The 18,943-nt window shown below is 41.3% G+C and overlaps 1 protein-coding gene across 1 annotated transcript in view; it reads right to left on the bottom strand.

Annotated features, from left to right (window-relative positions):
* The window catches only part of RFX7 (regulatory factor X7), a 65,036-nt gene that overhangs the window by 5,888 nt on the left and 40,205 nt on the right, over positions 1–18,943 (bottom strand). The window contains exons 5-9 of the mRNA XM_080396685.1: positions 11,798–11,880; positions 10,855–10,977; positions 4,910–5,051; positions 2,995–3,066; positions 2,130–2,337 (exon numbers count right to left, since the gene is read on the bottom strand). Coding sequence (XP_080252811.1) covers positions 2,130–2,337; positions 2,995–3,066; positions 4,910–5,051; positions 10,855–10,977; positions 11,798–11,880 — 628 coding nt within the window. The remainder of the gene's footprint in view (positions 1–2,129; positions 2,338–2,994; positions 3,067–4,909; positions 5,052–10,854; positions 10,978–11,797; positions 11,881–18,943) is intronic.

The following is an 18,943-nucleotide window of genomic DNA, read 5'->3' as shown; positions in this document are numbered from 1 at the left end:
GAAAAATCTTTCCAGAAAGCTGTGGGTCTGTGTCACAGAGGAGCAGCTCTGAGCAGATGATATTATGCCAAGGCATTAAACACAATGCATCTAATATCAGAATGGATCACAACCTGCGTGTGATCAGGGATAATGGTGAAAGCAGGGCAAGAAAAGTGTCCAGGGGAAAAAAAGAAAAAAAAAAAAAAAAAAAGGAAGGAAAAGGGGTGGTGGTAGTGGAAATGGAAATTAGAACGGGAGAACATTTTTTATAGAGACAATGCCTTTGCTGATCCCAGGCAAGCAAGTGGTGCTTCCAGGGAGAACAACAGGGAATTAGTCTCATCTGTGCAGCTGGTACCTATTTCCCTTACAAAATCGCATCACATTTATAATCTTTTGTTTATTAACAGTCAAAGAGGATTAGCATGCTCTCTCAGTGCCCAATGAACCCTGTTGAACTGCCCCTCTAAAAATGCTTTAACACTTTAATTTACACATCGAAGGCTTCATCATTTTTAAAGTAACTCTTAATTGTAAATTAATTGACAACACTTCAGGGCAAGTATTTCAGTTTAGATACCCATTACATGCTTAGCAACTGTGGTCTGGGAGCCTACCCTCTCAGCAGTCGTCTGCATGTACCACAATAGCTTGAACACTACCGCATCTCTACTTTCACAATTCCTTCTTTACAGAGCAGTGAAATGCCCAAATGTATTGCAATTACTGCAAAACAATTAATCTAGATGAGCTGAATACTGAAGGCAAGTAACATTTATAAGAAAAAAACCCGAATTTTTTCTTTGGAGGGTAAAAGTTTGCTTTTTCCTCAGTTAATGCACAGAGACACTGTAGTTCCTTGTGATATAGAGGAACAGGAATATTTTACTTGTCATTCTAGAAAAAAAACCTCTCCCAAAATGACTACTCAAGCCACAGAGGCGTGCACTTGAAATTAACTGCCCTTTTCCATGAAGGAAACCATCTTCTCTTGAAGGAAGTAAGGGGGAGAAGGTTCATCAGTTGAAGAGCTGTGCATATACCTAGTGTTCCTTCTAGCAGCACAGCAAGCAGAACCAGTGAAGCCAAGCAACGATGTGTAAACGAGGAGCAAACAGACAGCAAAACCTCCCACTGCCACCTGTCAGTTCCAGGTTGCAATAAAGGGAAGAGCTGGAAGGAGAAAGAACGTGATCCAAATGGGATCACCCCAACCTACAGCCCTGACCACCAGTTTCCATTTGAAATCACCTGCCTCAAGTCAAGAGATCTGCCTTGATCTAAACACATTTTGCTTGACAGGCCTGGGCAGAACTCCCCAGAGGGAAGTCTGGGGAGCACGTTGTGCACCTGCACTGCTCATCCTTCATTTTTTGTAATTTACTCCATCCACAGCCATAGAAAACCCACTTTAAATGATTAAGTGACTGATTTTGAGCATGAAGAGGGAAACAGAACACAAAAATGTACAACCAACCTAGAGACCAAACAGAACAGGAATTCAATCTGATGTAGCAGAATACAAAATAACCCTTCCTCTTTACCTCAGTCTTTAATGAAGATTTGAAATCGAGTGCTGGAATCTCAATCACACAACTGCCCCTGGAGAATGCCCCTCAAGCCCTTATTTCTAATGGGATCAACAGCAGCAGCAGCTGACATACCTGTACTACCTGACACTGATCAAACACCTCAGGAGAATCTGCACCTGACACCAGAAATGCCATAAGAAAATCTGCTCTTGAAAGAAAATTAAGACAGACAATTGTTTCTAAATTAGGGCAAGTTATCAGACAGAAACACAGCTACACCAGCAGTCTGTCTACAAACAAGCACAGCACCAGCACCAAATTCCTAATCTAGCAAACAGCACAATTACTCACATGCCCTGAAGTGCTTTAAAAGACCAGGGTCCTCAGTGGAGGAACGTGAGAATCACACATTAAACCGAGACCCAAGCTTATTTTAGCTCTCTTCACCTAGACTACCAGCAAGAAAATTAGTTTGCTGCAACGTGGACTAAAATCATGTAAATGTATGCTCAAATGCTCAGTCGGTGTTTAAAGTATGTCCTGATGTGCTTTCTCAAACCAAGATATTATCAAAAAAAATACCCTATTACACTGATTCAACACTTATCTCATTACCTGCCGGTGCCCCTGCCATTACTGTTAAAGCTGCCATTGACTTGGTACCGATATAGTGACTTTTTACAAGGAAACGAGCCAATTCCAAGACTGTATCAAAAGGCTGGCTCAGCACTTTCTGCGCCCATTCACAAACCAGCCGGCAGGCTGCAGAGACGACTTCCTCATCAGCACTTTGCAGCTGTCCAGTCGGCTCTGCCCCATCCAACTAAAACAAACAAGGAAAGGTTAATTATGAAGGGTCATTAAGGCATTAAAACAGAAATAGAGAGCAAATGATGATCAGAAACACATAAAAAGTATGTTCGCAGTTTTTCATTAAATTGGGAGAATGAGATCACATCATCAGTATCATTCAAAATTAATGTCTTAACATTAATCTACTGGTTGTTTCCAAAGGCATTATATGGAGCTGATATTTCTGGAAGAAAATTGCAGTGACGATCCTATTATCTAGACCACCACCAACTGATGCTGTCTGCATCCAGAGTCTTGTCAGCTCAGCAGCCCCTGTCACCCAGGAACTGCTTCTTTCACTGGGGTTCCTCTTCCCTAGCACTGACTTTTATTTAAAAAAACACAATACAGTAAACCCAAACCAGAATCAGTTTGACAGATATAGCTTGTGGGTAGCAACACTGTGAAACTCTGCTTCACCTCCTCAATTATTGTTTCCTTCATAGCACTGCAATTCGTTCCGAGTATTACAGAAAAACATCAAACTGGTTCAGAATATAAGTATCATAAAGAAAAATCTTAAAAACTACACAGCTCTTCACTTCGTTTTGAAAACTTGGGACAGGAAAACAGCATAATAAATGTTAAGTTGCAGAAAGATATGTAAATACACAAGTATATATCATACCCCATCTCCAGTTTTATGAAAGTCAAGGTTGGGCAGTGTTGGCATATGCACAAAAGCCTTCTTCCTCAGTCCACTGTAGCAATATGTGAACAAGAATTAAGGTCTAAATTGTCCGCCTGTTAGTGGGGGATAGGAGGGAAGGGAAGGAATTCCTGCGATAGCCCTCATAAGCTTTATAAGCAAACTCAACAACATTAATTCAACAAAAATTAACATCGTCTCTCACAGCCAGCACAACCAAGAGCCTACAGACTGCTGCCTTCCTGGGCAGGTCATGGGGCTTCTCCATCTACCCAGAGGAGCAAGTGAGGCTGGGCCTAAAGAGTTTTGTTTGATGAACCACTAAACCATGCCAAGTAGTTTCAATTAGTTACTCAATATTTAAATAATGAACATGAATTTGAACTACACTCTCTTCCTAAATCAGGCCCAAAAGAAGACTGAGAATGCAAGTGTAAAAGTTAATCACCATTGAAAAATGTGTTTCCAAATTTAGGATTTACTTTATTATAAGTTGGGTTTCAAATTTAGGTTTTACTTTATTGTGAGTTGTTCTTTTTTGGCTCTTTGACAAGTTTCCTGACATTTTCTTCTCCTAAGGGACTTCCACAAAGTGAAGAAGTTCCTCATGACAAGATAAAGTGACTGATAAGGACATTTCTTCCTAAGATTTCACACAATTTTTGTGTCTCTCCCCACCCATGATAATTCTTCTATAAAAACATGGACACAAATACCCAGACTCGTTCTTACATTGATCTTATCAAATTAGTACGCAACAATATACTCCCTCCTTTACTCTTAGTCACTTGCTTATGGATCTAAAAATCAAACCAGCCTTTTTTCCTCTCCACAGCATTACTCTAGGAGTTCACATACATTGTCTCTTCTCTGTGACACATAAATCCTTTTCAGGATCACTAATTTTTCACATTCTGTAAATATGTCTGTATTTCTCTTTCCTACACCATGGAGTTTGCATTTGCTTGCACTAATTTGGATGGAGCATAATCACAGTAAAATAAATGTAAGGAGGCTAGGTATTAAGGCAAGTGTGAGATAAGGTCACATTTTAATAATTCTGAATTAGCAATTTAGGACTGATAGATACCCCCCTCTACGTACACTATGACAAGATGCATTTTTTAAAGTTAAGGTTTCTATTAAGTTAACAGTTAAACAGGGTAGTGTTTTTGCACCTCCTCTGGGATGGACTGTTTCCCTAACCCAGGGAAGTGAGCTGATTCCCACTGTGCGCACAGGGAACAAGGCTCTGCAGTCACGACAGAGACAGTGCTCCCCCACCTGAACCACTCTTGCCCTCTAACTGCCTTTCCTATCTGAGGAGGTTGGCACCACGCAGTGAAGGAAGCAGTCTCCCTGCTCTGATGGTAGGACAAGGCTCGGATTACGCCTTCCAAGTCTGAAGTCAGATTTTGTGACAACTTCCCAGTTCCCTTTTCTCTCTCCAGCGTACTAATGGTTGAGAAGAGGCAGTCTTACGAAATACCTGTAGTACCGCTTACAAAGGATCTTTGGCTTTAAAACTAATTTTTTAATTACTGGTGTGCACAAGTATAATACAAAAGCAAGACACGTTCTGATAAGTCTGAGCTGTACTACCAACAAAATATTAGTTACTGCACATATATAAGGCCAGTTCCTCTATTCCAGTATCTCCCTTTGTACTAAACCATAAAACTTCTTTAATTCCTCGCTGCTGTGACAACCAAGCATTAGAACCTATTTAAGTACTTGTTTCCAAAGTTGTATCTTGCAACCTAACACTACCACAATTAGTAATTTTTAAAGAGCATTGGGAAAGTGTCTGCATTTTTTATTGAACGTTACTTCTACATTTAGCTGGTAGTTAAGCCATAATGACAGATGTTCTCCAGGCAAGTGCAGAAGTTACCGAGAAGCATTCTAGCAAAGGATATTTTGATTTGCCTCTTGTGCCTAGACGACGGGCCTTCATATTTGGAAAGACATTTTTCATGATCTTTCCAAAGTCAGCAGCACTTAACGGGTGGTAGCCAAGATTGTCACAATAGCTCCTGCAATGAAGAGAAAGAAAGTGTGAATGGAATCAAAGTTAATACAAGCGGCCAGCCTGCACGCTAGTCTTCATCAAAGGTTTTCAAAAGAAAACACTTATACCCGATCCATATTTAGAACCACATTTAACATTAATGAAGCTATCCACAATGAATTGAATGCATTAAAAATGTATAAACAGAGCTATTAATACCATAGTTTTTGCCTTGTTCTCTACTGAGTTCAAAGGCAAGTCATATGGAGACATAACAAGTAGTGGCATTATCTAGAGCACAGTTAAGATTTACTCCACAACTCAGTTCGCAGCATATGTCTCAATTCACTTATTTTAGGACATAATAAAAGCAGGGACATTGTTCTAGGCAGAAGTATAGCTTGAGTGTGGATAGGCCTGAAGTCCTGCAGGAATATTTCAAAAGCAGTAGCTAAGACATTGATCAGTGTCCAGAGAAAGATTTTGCCTACACAACCTCAATTTGACAAGGCTTAACAGAACTAAATGTAATAAAACATACCTTCCTAGGGAACCAGCTTCACCTTTATGGGCGTAACATAAACACGTAGTGAGGACTTAAGTCTTCTTACCACTGTACCACTACTGAATGAGGAGAGCTGCTTAGTTACAGCCATCCTTATATTCATTAACAGTCCTAAATTAACAGAGATTTCAACTGCCTCTGCAAATGTCGACCTTCATGTGACTGAGTATACAACCTTATGATATAGGGGAACAGAGCAACAAAAGGTAATTACTTTGCTAAGTTTGTTTATTCTAGTAAAATGAACACTTATCTCAAAAACAGCAGAAGGAATTTTGTTTCAACATCCAAGACATTTAAAAAGTATCTCTTCGAGACAGAGAAGAAGAAGAAGAATTGATTTCACTGCTAAATGTGAATGTTCTGGAAAATCACAAACATGTGAAAGCAGAGGAGAAAAAAAATAATCAAGAACTGCTCTGGAAGGTTCACCTGTGCAGCAAGTGCTTAAGGCTGCACAAAGATATGGATGCCCTATTACTTTCTGTTCAAAAGCCCTGCAGTATTTCACAGATGTTAATGTGCTAAGGCCCCAAAAGTACAGTTACAGCATTCTCATTCAAGTTTACTAAGGTCAGGGGGTCAGCATCAGATAGCAATGACCTCCTTTCCCCTGGAGAAGTCCTACCAGCAATGTACAAAACCAATCTGCCTCTGAAGAGGTGACTGTACACGGTCCCGTGTGGGCATCATCAGGAGAGCAGAAAAACAGTAAGAAAGTATGTAGGTATCCTCCACCTGGAGAGCACCACCACAAATGTAATGATTTTGACGATGATAAACAGCAAGATTCATGCTATTTGGTTCTGTCCTTTCCCTGCAAAGCTTGTGTACGCCTGCTTTCCCCAGCTACTGGGAGCTCTTGAAACCAGGAGATGCTGCCTACAACCCGGTATAGAGTCAGCCATTAGTCTAGGTTTTTATATGGGACACCAAGAGGTTTTTATCCAATTTATAAATTAACGTCTTTAATTTCAATGCATGTCAGTCACAGAATCTGGATTTGGATATGCCCCTTTGAAGTTATTACAAAGGAATACCTCACCTGCCTCGCTGCACCCTCTTAGGAATCAGACATGGCTTTACACGTAGCAGATAGATCCCTGTGTGTTTTGTTTTCCCCTTGGCATCTTGTCAGGCTCCAACGGATTTCAACTTTACTCTGAAAATTCCTAACAGGTGGGTCTTTGTCACTTACTGATGCTGATTACAGGACTTTAAGCCTCAACCAGTGTGCAAAGGAGGGCTCTCTGAACGTCTCTACCACAGTCAGCAGTGTTGAGTTTCAGTCAAAGATCATGTCAGCAAAATAAAATTTAAACAATAACCCAGCAAAACAACAGGATTAGGGACCTACCAATCAATCAACTTTAAAGTCAAAGTTACTCTCTCCCTAGGAGAAAATAAATAAGAAAAAAAAATAATCTGTTCCTCAAGTCTAGCACATCTGTTTCAAGACAATTACTTGCTAGCAGCAAAACACACAGTTACACGGTCCCCTCATATCCATCCTGGCAGCTCCTGCAAGCTTGTGATTTCTGAGCTATTATTATTATCATCATGTAATTTCAGTTTTCAGACAGATCATCCCATATGGCCCCTCCTCCTCCTGGCTCAGCCGAGAACCCTCCGTGTCCATCTGTGGTCTCTCATTGACTTGACAACACATACCAGGAGTCTCTTCCCTGAAGCTCTTCTCTCTGCTACTTGCACTCTTGGCACATTGCTGAGCCCAGGAGCTGTTTTGCTTATTTGAAGGGTGGGTGGGAAATAGATGGGGGGAGGGAAGGTTTACGCAGAGACAGGAATGAAAATGAACATGCAGTTGCTTATGTTCCTTTGTACAGAGCTCCCCTACATGATAAGGAGAAAAGGCTTTTTATTTTCCTGTAACGTCCTCAAATCAAATGTACTGAAGATATAAAATACACTGGGAGCATACCTGAATTAAACCATGCACACAAAAAAAACCTAGCCAAAAAGCCAATGAAGACAGGTCAGGCTATGCATCCCAGCCATGGGCAGAAAACCCACTACAAACAGCAAATGATGAAGAATCCACTGCATGAAACGAAATAAAGATCTTGGCTTATCCAATCTAGCAGAACAACTGGTCTCTAAAAATGGGTTAGAGCTAAGAACCTTAGGAAGAGGCAGGTTCTCATTAAGGTGATGAGCAACGCTGGCACAGAAATTAGTCCAAAAAATCAGGTAGGATGGAATCCAGATGGCTGAAAATCATTAGAGAAATGAAATTGCAAGTCAGACTCCCAAAAGCAGTAGCAGAGGTGGGAAACAACTATTTTAAATGGAGTTTGATTAGCTTTTAAAAGGAATACAGGTTGTTGCTTGAGAGAGGACTGGACTTTACAACACAATAGGTCCCATCCTGTTCCTGTCAGGGAGTTTTATTCAGAAACTCTGGTTAAGTGCTATCAAATAAGATTAGTATATGTCTTATTTAACAGACATGGTATTCCTATACCTACTGCCCTCTTCTGTGCTAGCTTCTTCTAACTTGTTGGTTAACATTCTTAACACTTAGCGCACATAATCTATGCATCAGGTGGCATCAAGTAGCCCAGCAGCCAGTAAAGCAAGGATTAATGATTTACAGACTAAAGGAAAGAGATACGGGATGACTCAAAGACCTCCTAATCCACATTAATCGTATCAAGTGAATCTTTAGGGCACCAGACTTAAAAGACTTTCTTTCCTTGTGTCACTGCAGTAGAAGCAAGATAAGAGGAGCCAAGTGTTTACTGAAGGCTCAACAAATAATTTTGTGGGCAAACAGGGATTTTGTCTGCATAAGTACCGAAGGACTGCACTTAAGACTCAAAATCTTAATTCTCTCAACTCAGCTAAACCTACACCCAGTTGCCTCCAGAAGGGTGTTTACTAATAAGAAGACACCCAAGCAAAACCGACTTACAAGAAAATATTGAAAGGATTTGATGGGTAGCAGCATCCACTTTCTGCAGGCTAGATAACACATCAGGCAGCTTCCCATGAGTTCCCACAATATTTTCCAGTCTGTATGTCCCCATAACTCCCAAAGGAAGCTGGCAGAAGAACCATGTGTGCCAACAGAAACACAGCTTCTTACAGCCCAATGTCTTCTGTCAGTGCAAGCAGCAGCGCAGCATTAAGAGAGAACTAGTTATTACCTCCTTTCTGAAATTCAGCTGCAAACTCTCAACCTTCCCAAGTGCTACTGCCTTCTGTCATGATGCATTTTTCATTTATTTTATCTTTTTCAAAAGGGAGATGAATCCATTCACTTTTATCCAGTTACAGACGTGAATTCACAATTAAATAGAAGAGTAAGAAAATATAAAGAGTCACTGTGTTGTATAAACTCAGCAAGAAGAGGCTGCTGAAACATGGAGGAACTGGAAGCACTACCAACACTTGCCAACAGTAGACTTGTGTGGAGTGCAAGCTTCCGTCTTTCCCTCTTAATAGGAAAAAAAACCCACCAAAACACCACATGAAAGGTGATGCAGAAGCCCAGTAGTTTTGACAAGATTTATTTTGATGAAAATTTCCAACAGGAATTGAGATGTTGGTATGATGCGGCAGTCTTCTGAGGCCTCGCTATGGATTTATACGTACAGAGTGCACCAGCTTGCTCACTGTGAGCTCATGCAACATCTATCTTTGCACACAGAGGAGAGAAACGCTAACTTGTTAATATGACAGAAGTGAGTTTTGAGAGGTCTTAACACCCTTAGGTAAAGAAAAATGACGTATCAAAACTAACTCTTATGTATTTATATGCCTGTTACCCACCTCCCACTCGAAGACTACTTTTCCTTTGGTGTGCAAGAATAACTCAGGAAAATATTCAAAGAAACTGAATGTTTTAAAAACAGAACAGATGCTTTCAAAGGAGAACAGATTCCAAACATTTGATATTTTCCTGAATATTTGCTTACCACCCTTATTTTGTTAGGGGAAAGAAATACAATACACAAATACTTGATGCAGCTACATACAAAAGCCATCCAAATTTCACACTCCACAATCTGTAGATGATGATTTTTCTGGGCATCTGCAGCTTGGCACAGCATGGAAGCCAAGCAGATTTGTTGCTGAAGCAGGCCATAAATTATTTAATAAGAAATATATTTAAGAATAACGCTTCCATCTCTCTCCCGCACAGCAGCTGCCGCTGTTGCTGTGTCTGCGCGAGCGGCTGCTGCTCGGGGATTGGCCACCCCGGCACGTCTGTGCCATTGGCTCTATTTCCAGGCTGCGTCATCGCTCCGGTCCATGGCCAGATTTCAGAAATAGGTGTGTGCATGTTTATCAACCCCAGGCAAGCAAATGCCATCATGTTTCAGCTCACTCAGAGTAAAAAAAACTTGACCAGAGAGAGTTAATTAAAAGGAGATATTTGCAGAAGGCAACCCTGCAATAACAGTTACTGATTGGGGCTGAATCCTGTAGGCACTTAGGAGGTGAAGGGATTCAGCTGGCTGCAAATTACTGTAATCGGTCAGATTATGGAAATATTCATACTAGATCATAAATCTGTTATTCATCTTCAGGCAACTGGGCTAAGGATGATTATTTCCCCCCCCTCCTCCGTGGGGAATGTTCTGCAAATGAATTCAAATCCAACTTCCCATCAGACAGCTCCCTCTCCCTTGCTTCTAATCGCTTTCTTGTTACATGGTAGCTTTGAGACCTGACAACACAGACTCGCAGTGGCCTTGGTTACTGCTTTCATACATATTCAGATATATTGTGCCTCTGTAGAAATCAGGTTTGCTGCAGGAAGGTCCAATATTTATGCATTATTATGGAACGAAAGATGTTATTGGCTAGGTCTTATGTGCAAAATAGCTGCATTTCCAGAAGGCACAATTCCACCCCAATCCTTGTTAAGGCAGACATACACGTGTGTATATACAAGCAGACCAACATGTACTGTAAGGCAGTAATTGGTGCTTTTTACCTGTGCCGCTTTGCCCACAAAACAAAAACCAATATTCATACAGATATTTACTTGTTAAGAAATACTTGCACTTTTCCTTCAGCATATGTAATGCACAATTTAAACATCACAGTCTTATCTCCAGCAGCAGAATACAATTCCCCTCACTGTAGCTAGTATGTTCCCAGGTATGTTAGTACGTAGGGCCTTTTTCTGCTCTGTGCACTTGTACATCACGGAGTGGTTTTAGAGTCAGTGTCACAGAACTATCCATACTGGCTAAAGCCACACGCGTAGATCCAGTTTGGAAGCACTCACTTGTATTCATCATAAACCTCCTGCTTGGGAAGGGATGTCTCGGGGTGCTCCTCCAAGGTGTTCCGTATCCACGAGAAGGCGTGCATCTGCTGGGCACGGCTGGACGACATGGAGATCTGATCGCTAGTGAAAGAAGAAGCAGTGCCAATGAAGACCGCTCCATAGCTCCTCCTCACTTACAAGACTTAATAATTGTCTGGCTACACATGTTAACAAACACCAGCAACAACGAGGACCAGAACCTCACACAATTAGCTATTCCTCAAGACAGTGGCAGCTGTTAGCTCCCTTTTTGCTCCACAATTTAAGAGACTCCACGCTCCGGTTCCTGATGGATACACAGCCACGCATACACAGTGATGGGTGAGAGTTCACCTACTTCCCCCCGTCTTAAATGTATTGTTCCTTACTAGACCACCTCCAGGCTTCTGCCCACTCTGTTTGCCAGCTGCCCTTTGGAAACACCCGACTTTCCCAGCAGATGCTCAGTGCTTCCTGTAGGCACCTGCCTGCCTATACCTACTGGGAACATATACCAAGTTTGCGATGCTGTGACCTGCAGGTTGGTTTTCTAGACCTTCCTTTAGTCAAACAAATGTTACCTGGAAACACCATTAGTTCCTTCTTTCCCTCACCATCACATTTGTGTTGCTGTATCATCATTTCCCACATAAAAAGCAAAGGAATGATTACACTTTGGCTGCAAAAGACTTTCTCTGAGGACTCTTGCATTTTAGGAGATTCATATTTGCAAGCTATTTGGGCACTAAAAATTCCAAAGTTTAAATAAATAAATAAATAAAATTCTTCAGGAAATGAAGAGTCCTTAATGCTTCATAAAGACTGCTTCTGCTACCAAACAGAATGGTTCCTCAGCAGGTAAGCGCCACAAGAAGTAAGTTTTCAGTACTAGCTGCTCACGTTTAGACACTCACACACGTACCTTTTATCTCCATTGTTGGGACCCGAAGGCAGCTGAAGGTAGAGGTAGAGTTTCTCTAGGTCTGTAAACTTCTCAACTTCTTGCTAGATAACAAAGGTGTTTTGGTTTAAAAAAAACCAGAAGGGCAGGGGAAGGCAGGGGGAGAAAAAGCAAACAACAGGAGTTGAGCTTGACAGCCTAAAATCTGTCACCTGACAGTGTATTACTAAATAATATAAATTACTAAATAATATAAATATATAATATAGATATATATAAATAATAAATATAAATAATGTAAACAAGAAAATATAAACAAAAAAGTGAAAGAATGTGACTGTGAGCACTCTGAGCCTAGAAACATAATTTTCTATTTTATTTGCACACCATTACACACTAGAAAGCATGTGTCACCGTTACAAAATTCACATGCAACAAAAGCAGAATCTGGAAAAATGTCAATAACAGATCACTTCTGTAACCAGGCATATAACATGAACACTTTTATCTTCTCAGAGCACGCATGATAATAACTGCGGACCCAGATTCTAAAAAAGCAAACACTGCTGACACAAGGAATGTTCATTAGAGTCCAGTTCCCACCTCTGAGAACACAGTGTCAAAAAACAGCTATGCTGTAACAAAATGTCATGGCAGATCTGATCCTGTGATCCACTATGCAGTGAAAGTTAAGCGTCAGACTTCAATGAAGACATTTTAAAATCTACCTATACACGTATGTATTTTTTTGTTTCCTTTGGGAATCAGAGTTATTGAACAGGTACTAAAGACAAGACATTCAGTTAACATGAATCTCAGTGATGCTAGATGACTCCTCTGGAGGATACCAGCTGAGGACCAGACACAAGGGGGAGTTTTACCCGGTGTATGCAAACAGCGATGGCTACATAAAAACTAGCTTTTGGTCATCTGAAACCAGCTACATGGACTTAGCGATACTAGGAAAATCAGTTGTGTTAACATGCTCAGCCCTGCTGAGCAGCAGTGCAAGTAAAGCCATGCACCAAGGAGCAAAAGGGTCTTCCTTCAAGATGCTGCAGAAGCAACGCGTGAGGTGGTGCACCATTTGTGCAGAGTCAAAGACTCACACGATCTCTTTTTAAGTCAGAATACAGCTCTTGGATTACAGTTAATTTACTGGTGTCTCACTGCCAATATAACCTTTTGAAAAAGAAGAGAGTGGGACCAGCAAGTAGTGAGACCTGGCAGTTTACTTCAGCAACAAGCAGAACAGAGAGCTAAAAACCTAAACCTTCACTTCAAACTGGGGCTCCCCACTCGACCCGATCACATCCAGATCCTCCTCACTTCAGCTGGCACACAATTAGCAGCAGCACTGGTGAGAGGTGAGCTCCTGCTTCCCCTCTGCTGGCTTTGTGCCCAACAGGCAGGTCCCCTCCCTGACCCCAGGCTCCGGGCAAGGACCAGCAGGACATGCTGCATGGGGAAGGACACTGGGAGAGCACGGGGGCTCTTGAATCCCTGCTGTCTAAACCCACCACAAAACTGGGCCACCAGCGATGCAACAGACCTTCTCAGAGCCAAGAGAAACACTTTCAGCAGCAGCCAGGTAACAGACACTAGATTTGTTGCTTTCATAAGCTGCAGCAAACCACAACATTTGGGGTGTTAAATCTGCTGACACTGATTTCTGTGTGGCTCTACAGCAGCTTACACAGCAGTGATCCTCAGACCAAACATCTAGAAAGATATTTCTTAATGGGTCCATTTTGTCAAATTCTCGGTTCTTCCTTTCCTGCATAAATCACAGCATTTGGACTGTTGGGTTTTCCTTTAACAAAGCCATTATTGAAAAGATCGATATTATTCGAAGAAATAATTTACAGAAAATTAGCTATTTATTTATGAAAAGATGGAAATTTACAGCTGCAAGAACATTCGCACTTATTAGACCTCCTCTTCTTCAAGGAACTTGGCTGCTTTTTGTTTCCAACAGCAAATGCCAAAGCAGCACACCAAAGGGCACAGTTCGGGTAAGATCCCCTTGCATGGTGAGCGCTAATCTGTGCGGCAAAAGCATCCCAGGAAAAACACAAAATGCTCCTGACAACTCCGACACCAAGGTGGAAGACACCCTCTCACTTCCAAGCCTTATGTGCCAGAGCACAACACAAAGGGCGAGGTTTTAGAAGAAATGTTGAATCTTTCATCAAAATAGACTGAAGTAGCATGAGGGCCCACTGCAGCTGAAGCATCTGCTGTGTCCTGGCAAAAGCGGCTGTGTGCAAGGGCCCTGCCTGACTTGCAGAAGGTCTGCTACACAGGCCCTGTCTGTCAAACCCCCTTAACTAAAAAAAAAAAAAAAAAACAAAAAAAAACCCCAAACAAACAAAAAAAAACCCTACAAAAAAACCCCCAAAACCTAACAATGTTAGAGAAAAAAATTTGACCAGGGTCATGTTAGCAGAGCCTTTTCCAAAGGATGCAAGCGAGCCAGCAACTGCCCAGCAAAACCACATCCCTAGAGCTAAGGCAGCTGAGGATTACAGCTTTGTCACAACCTCAGCATCAGCAGCTGGCCAGTGATGTTGTTTCAAGTTTTCATTCAAAACCCACTCCTCCTCACGCCACTGCCCCCAGGCAGTGCTTTCTGCACAACTCCTCCAGCTTCCATCAGTGGCTGCACAGACATCCCGGGGAGGCAGAACTGCCTCAAAGCAGGAGAGGTAACACGCAGCCAGGAGTCACAGGCAGTTCACAGAGGTAATGCTACCTGGGCGATAATTAGATAAACCTAAGCTAATTAGATGAGACTGAATCTCTTTAGAGAAAATCATCTTTGAACTGAAGAAGCAGCAGCGAAGAGATGGAGTGTGACAGTCAGTGCAAGTAGATTCAGGAAACAATGTTTTGTTTAGTTTAAAAAATTTGTTAAACACTGTTTTGTTTAGGCTGTTTTCTCTAAACATTTCTAAAACTCTCAAAACTTGCTTTAGAACCTCGGTAAGAACAATCCCCTCTTCAACCTCAGCTGACCTCCACCAGCTCTCAGTGCTGAAGGTCTGGTGAATTCAGCAATAACTCTGTTACTGCAACTGTTCACAAAGTACCAAAACTTCCAAACTCCTTAATGCAATCAGAAAAGAATTTGAGAAAGTGGAGGAATGTTTCAGCTGCCCTACTGACTACTGACAAGGAAGATTCATTCATCCTGAGTTTTTCCTTTGTGCCAAGTTGGATGCATATGGAAATGAATAAAAAGAAACAAGAACACAAAATACACTGTAAATTTTCTCCACCACCACCTCCCAAGAAGATCAATAGAGTGGAAAAAATAGGCCAATAGACTGGAGAAGAGTCACAGCATAAAAAGGAAGGCTGTGATGCCAGCATCATCTTGGACGAATTCCCCTTTGTACGTAGCCCATTAAAGCTTATGCTACAGTAGTTTTAAAACCCATACAGAATGTAAAGTGTCTGGGGAATCCTGTTCCGCTACTTGAAAGGATCTCAGTAAAAATTGTGCTTGAAGTTTCCTGACCTTGATTGACTGGTTCTATCAAATCAGATGAAGACTGTTTAATTCTCCAAAGGCTATTTATAAAACCTATTTCTTGAAGCTGCATTAGAAAAATGCATGAGTATGCTGAACTGCGTGCAGGACTGAGGTGTAAAGCCATCACAAAGCACCACCTCTGTTACGTCTTCACACGTTGCATTTGTATCTCCTGTAATTGAAACCACATTAAATAAAGGAAGATTCAGTGAAGGTGGAGAACAAGCAGTGTTCATACTTATTTTCACAACTTGACTCCAATTTAACCAAAAATACATTAAATACTTAAGATATCCAAGTACTCTTAGATTCTGAGACAGAAAAACTAAGAACAAAGAATTAGAAACCTCAAGTCACAGCTAAGCAAAGACTTTTTTTTTTGTCTTACATATAAAGGAGCAGAAATCTCCAGTATTTTTGTTTTGACAGTTACCAAATATAGATAATTCACTAAAGAAATGCACAAAATATGTAACAAACTAATTAACCAGCAATCTATTTATATTCACGTTATTAGTGGCCGCATAGATCTCAGAATGAATCTGTCCTTTTGCTGCCTAATACAGAAAGAGAACAAAGATCTCTTAGGAACAGACGCAACTTTCTTTTTCATTCTAACAGGCATTATGATTGAGCAAATAAATAGCTGTGAAATAAAGCAGGATGGCCAAAATGTTGTGGGGTTTGTTTTCTTCTTTCTTTTTTTTTTTTAAATGACAATAGCAGGTTTTGACATCTGGTTTCATTCTGAGAGACACTAACTAGACACTGAAACTTTTTTCAGCACAAAAAGACAAAGATCAGTTCAACACAGAATGTGGTGAAGGACTTAATCTGCGTTACAGATAACATGAGTTTATTCATGTTCCTGCTTGAACCAGAGAACCTAGAGATGTTAATGTCAGCCTCCAGAATCACAGAATATCATTTTAAGGTGTCCTGACCTTGGTGGACTGGCTCTCTCTACATGGTTTTCTCTGACTGCTCATCTACTGCCAGGTCACAAACGTCACTGAAGTTTCATCCTAAAGTTGTCAAAAGGAATTACCATGGGAAAACTCCACGGAACGTGCTTTTTTCTGGATTGTTTTAAAGAAGAAAGTATTTAGTCAGGCCAAACTTTTAAAAAGATCGAGAAAGAATATACTAGGAACAATTAGCAGAGTTACAATTTCTGTAACAAACACAGTGACAAATGGCACCCAGATTTGAACTACTTCGTATTTCCACAACGAAGGCAGAATTACAGGTTATTTCTGTCCCCAAGTTCTGGTGAAGAGGAGCTGAAGGCCAGGGGCACTGCTGCAAGGTTTCTGCAAGACTACTATTTTAGAGAGCATGGACTGATTTTAATACTTCTTTCCATATTTTCAGTGTTTATAGATAGCTATACTCTTAATACAAGTAAAAAAGGCTATGCCAATGACAATGTCATTTGCACCTACTGGCAGACTGGTTCTAAAACTTGTCATACTTCCGCAGAACAAACATTTATTATTTAACAACCAGACTAAGAATAGCAAAGCAGTCAAGCAATCATCTCCCCACTTTGTGAACAGAGAAACAAGAAGCAAAGGTTAAGTAATTTGCTCAAGGTCAGATGGTTTGTTGGAAATACTATCAGGACAGAAATAGCCAATACTTGAAAGAGAACCTAATATTCTAAAAAGCTGCTAAAAAATATATTTGGTATGTTTTATCTGAACAGAAGCTGAAACTTATTTCAGGTGCTAGATATTCCAAACGAGACCTAAAAACACATGGCAGCTTTGTACTGACAGTGTCCAAGCACAGCTGCCAGCGCTTCACAGAGCTTCTGCCTTTCTGCTGTAGGGCCAAAAAAGACAAGTGACAAGCTACCACCTTCTCTGTAGCAGGACCAAGGCACATTGCTTCAACAGATCTTACACACTGCTGCTTCCCACACTGTAACTGCTCCAGCCACGAGCAGCTTTGGTTTTCGTGGCCATCAATCCAGCACGCTCACCAGCACTGATCTCTTTTCAGAGGACTACCGAAAAAAACCTTAACCTTCTTGCTGAGCGATTATATGGAGCGTATCATTTTAAAAATCGGGTTCAAGAGTTCACTTAGTGTGTGGCAACAAATATAAAAAGCAAAGTCATAAGAGAATCTACTGCTAGACATGTTTACTATAGTTAAAAAGATGTTATAATGAATTTTTAATGGCTGTTTACACCACAATTCTTGCTAATTATCCTTTTTTGGATTGCAGAGTATACAATGATTTTCTTATGATCTTCCAGAAACTGACAGTATGTCAGAATGTAAGTGGCGAAGTGTCACAAGTACAAGGCAGATAACTTCGGTCTCTTACATGAGTAATGGCAGTCCCAGTGCCCTTAGACCAGCTGTTTGCTGTAGTCCTCTGCTGCTAGCTGCCTCCACAACAGACCTGTGCCTTCACCTCTGTTTCTTCTTCCTGTTTCTCTCTGTCTTGCTACCCTGTGTTGAACTAGGCAGTCTATGTGCTGAAGAGCATTTGTGGGGCTCTTCACACTGCGGTTGTCACTGGTGCTACCAAACACAAGCAGCAGCAAGTGTTGTCTGACTTTTCTCTACCGGTGACATTTTTTTTTTTTTTTTTTTTTAAGACTGCTAGCAAACCAACTTTAAATGCTTTAAGGTATCATCAGCACCTACCAATATAACCGAAAGCTAGTCCCAGATCTCCTCCTTACAGCACGAAGGGAGACAAGGGACGGACATTGGTGCTTCGTGCCTCCTGAGACTGATTCAAAGGCCCCGAAAAGGTTCTGTCTGAACCGAACACCCGAGAGCATCACTTGAAGGAATGTTCTGACCTGCCCATAAGCTTGGGGTCGGGACCCTGCAGCCAGCTGGTATCCCAGTCACAGGACCGCTCTGACAGAGCCAGACACCTTCCACTGAAGGGGCAACCCACTCACCTACCTTCTGCCGGACGAAACTACCAGGGCTGCAAGGAAGCTCCAAAGATGTTATTCAGAGCTATGTAGTTATGGCCTTTTAGTTGAACACTTTTAGATTCTGCCCTGCAGCTTGCGGCTTTCCAAAAGCACGTAAAAATGCAGAAACCATTTTGCCAGAATTCAGCTTAATGTTTATTTCCTGAAACTATTCTGATCTTGGATTTTGATTTTTAAACTGCCTGAACAGCATCAAATCTACCTTTTCTAACCTAGAGTAGCCTTCCCACTATTGACGGGACTCCTCTGAACTCCTCAGCAGGGCAGATGAGGCATCTGGAACAGCAAGTTGCACCATCAGGAGACTGCTGCTCTGTTCCAAGTCAAGCTACAGAGACCGCTTTGCATTCAAAAGCATTATTCAAAAAATAGCTTGTCCATCCAATGGACAAGACTACACAAACAAATGGGCTCACACAAACTGATAATCCCCACCGCAGTACCCTAGCTCTGCAAACCTGTGGAATTTAATGCTAGAATTGTCTTAGTGTAATTCCACTTTCTTAAAATGGGTTTCCAAGAAGCAAATGATTGGTTAACCTCCTACTTACTTACTCCCTCTCTGATGCTACTTAGTTACGCCTGCCCCACTTCCCATTTTTCACCACAGAAAAACCTGGTGCTAAAAAGTTTTACAAATGCAGTCTTGCAATTCTCCCT

The sequence above is a fragment of the Falco punctatus genome (assembly GCF_963210335.1).
Source record: "Falco punctatus genome assembly, chromosome: 7".
Taxonomy (NCBI): Eukaryota; Metazoa; Chordata; class Aves; order Falconiformes; family Falconidae; genus Falco; species Falco punctatus.
Note: the sequence above shows the minus strand (reverse complement) of the source record. Positions and strands in the feature narration are given on the sequence as shown.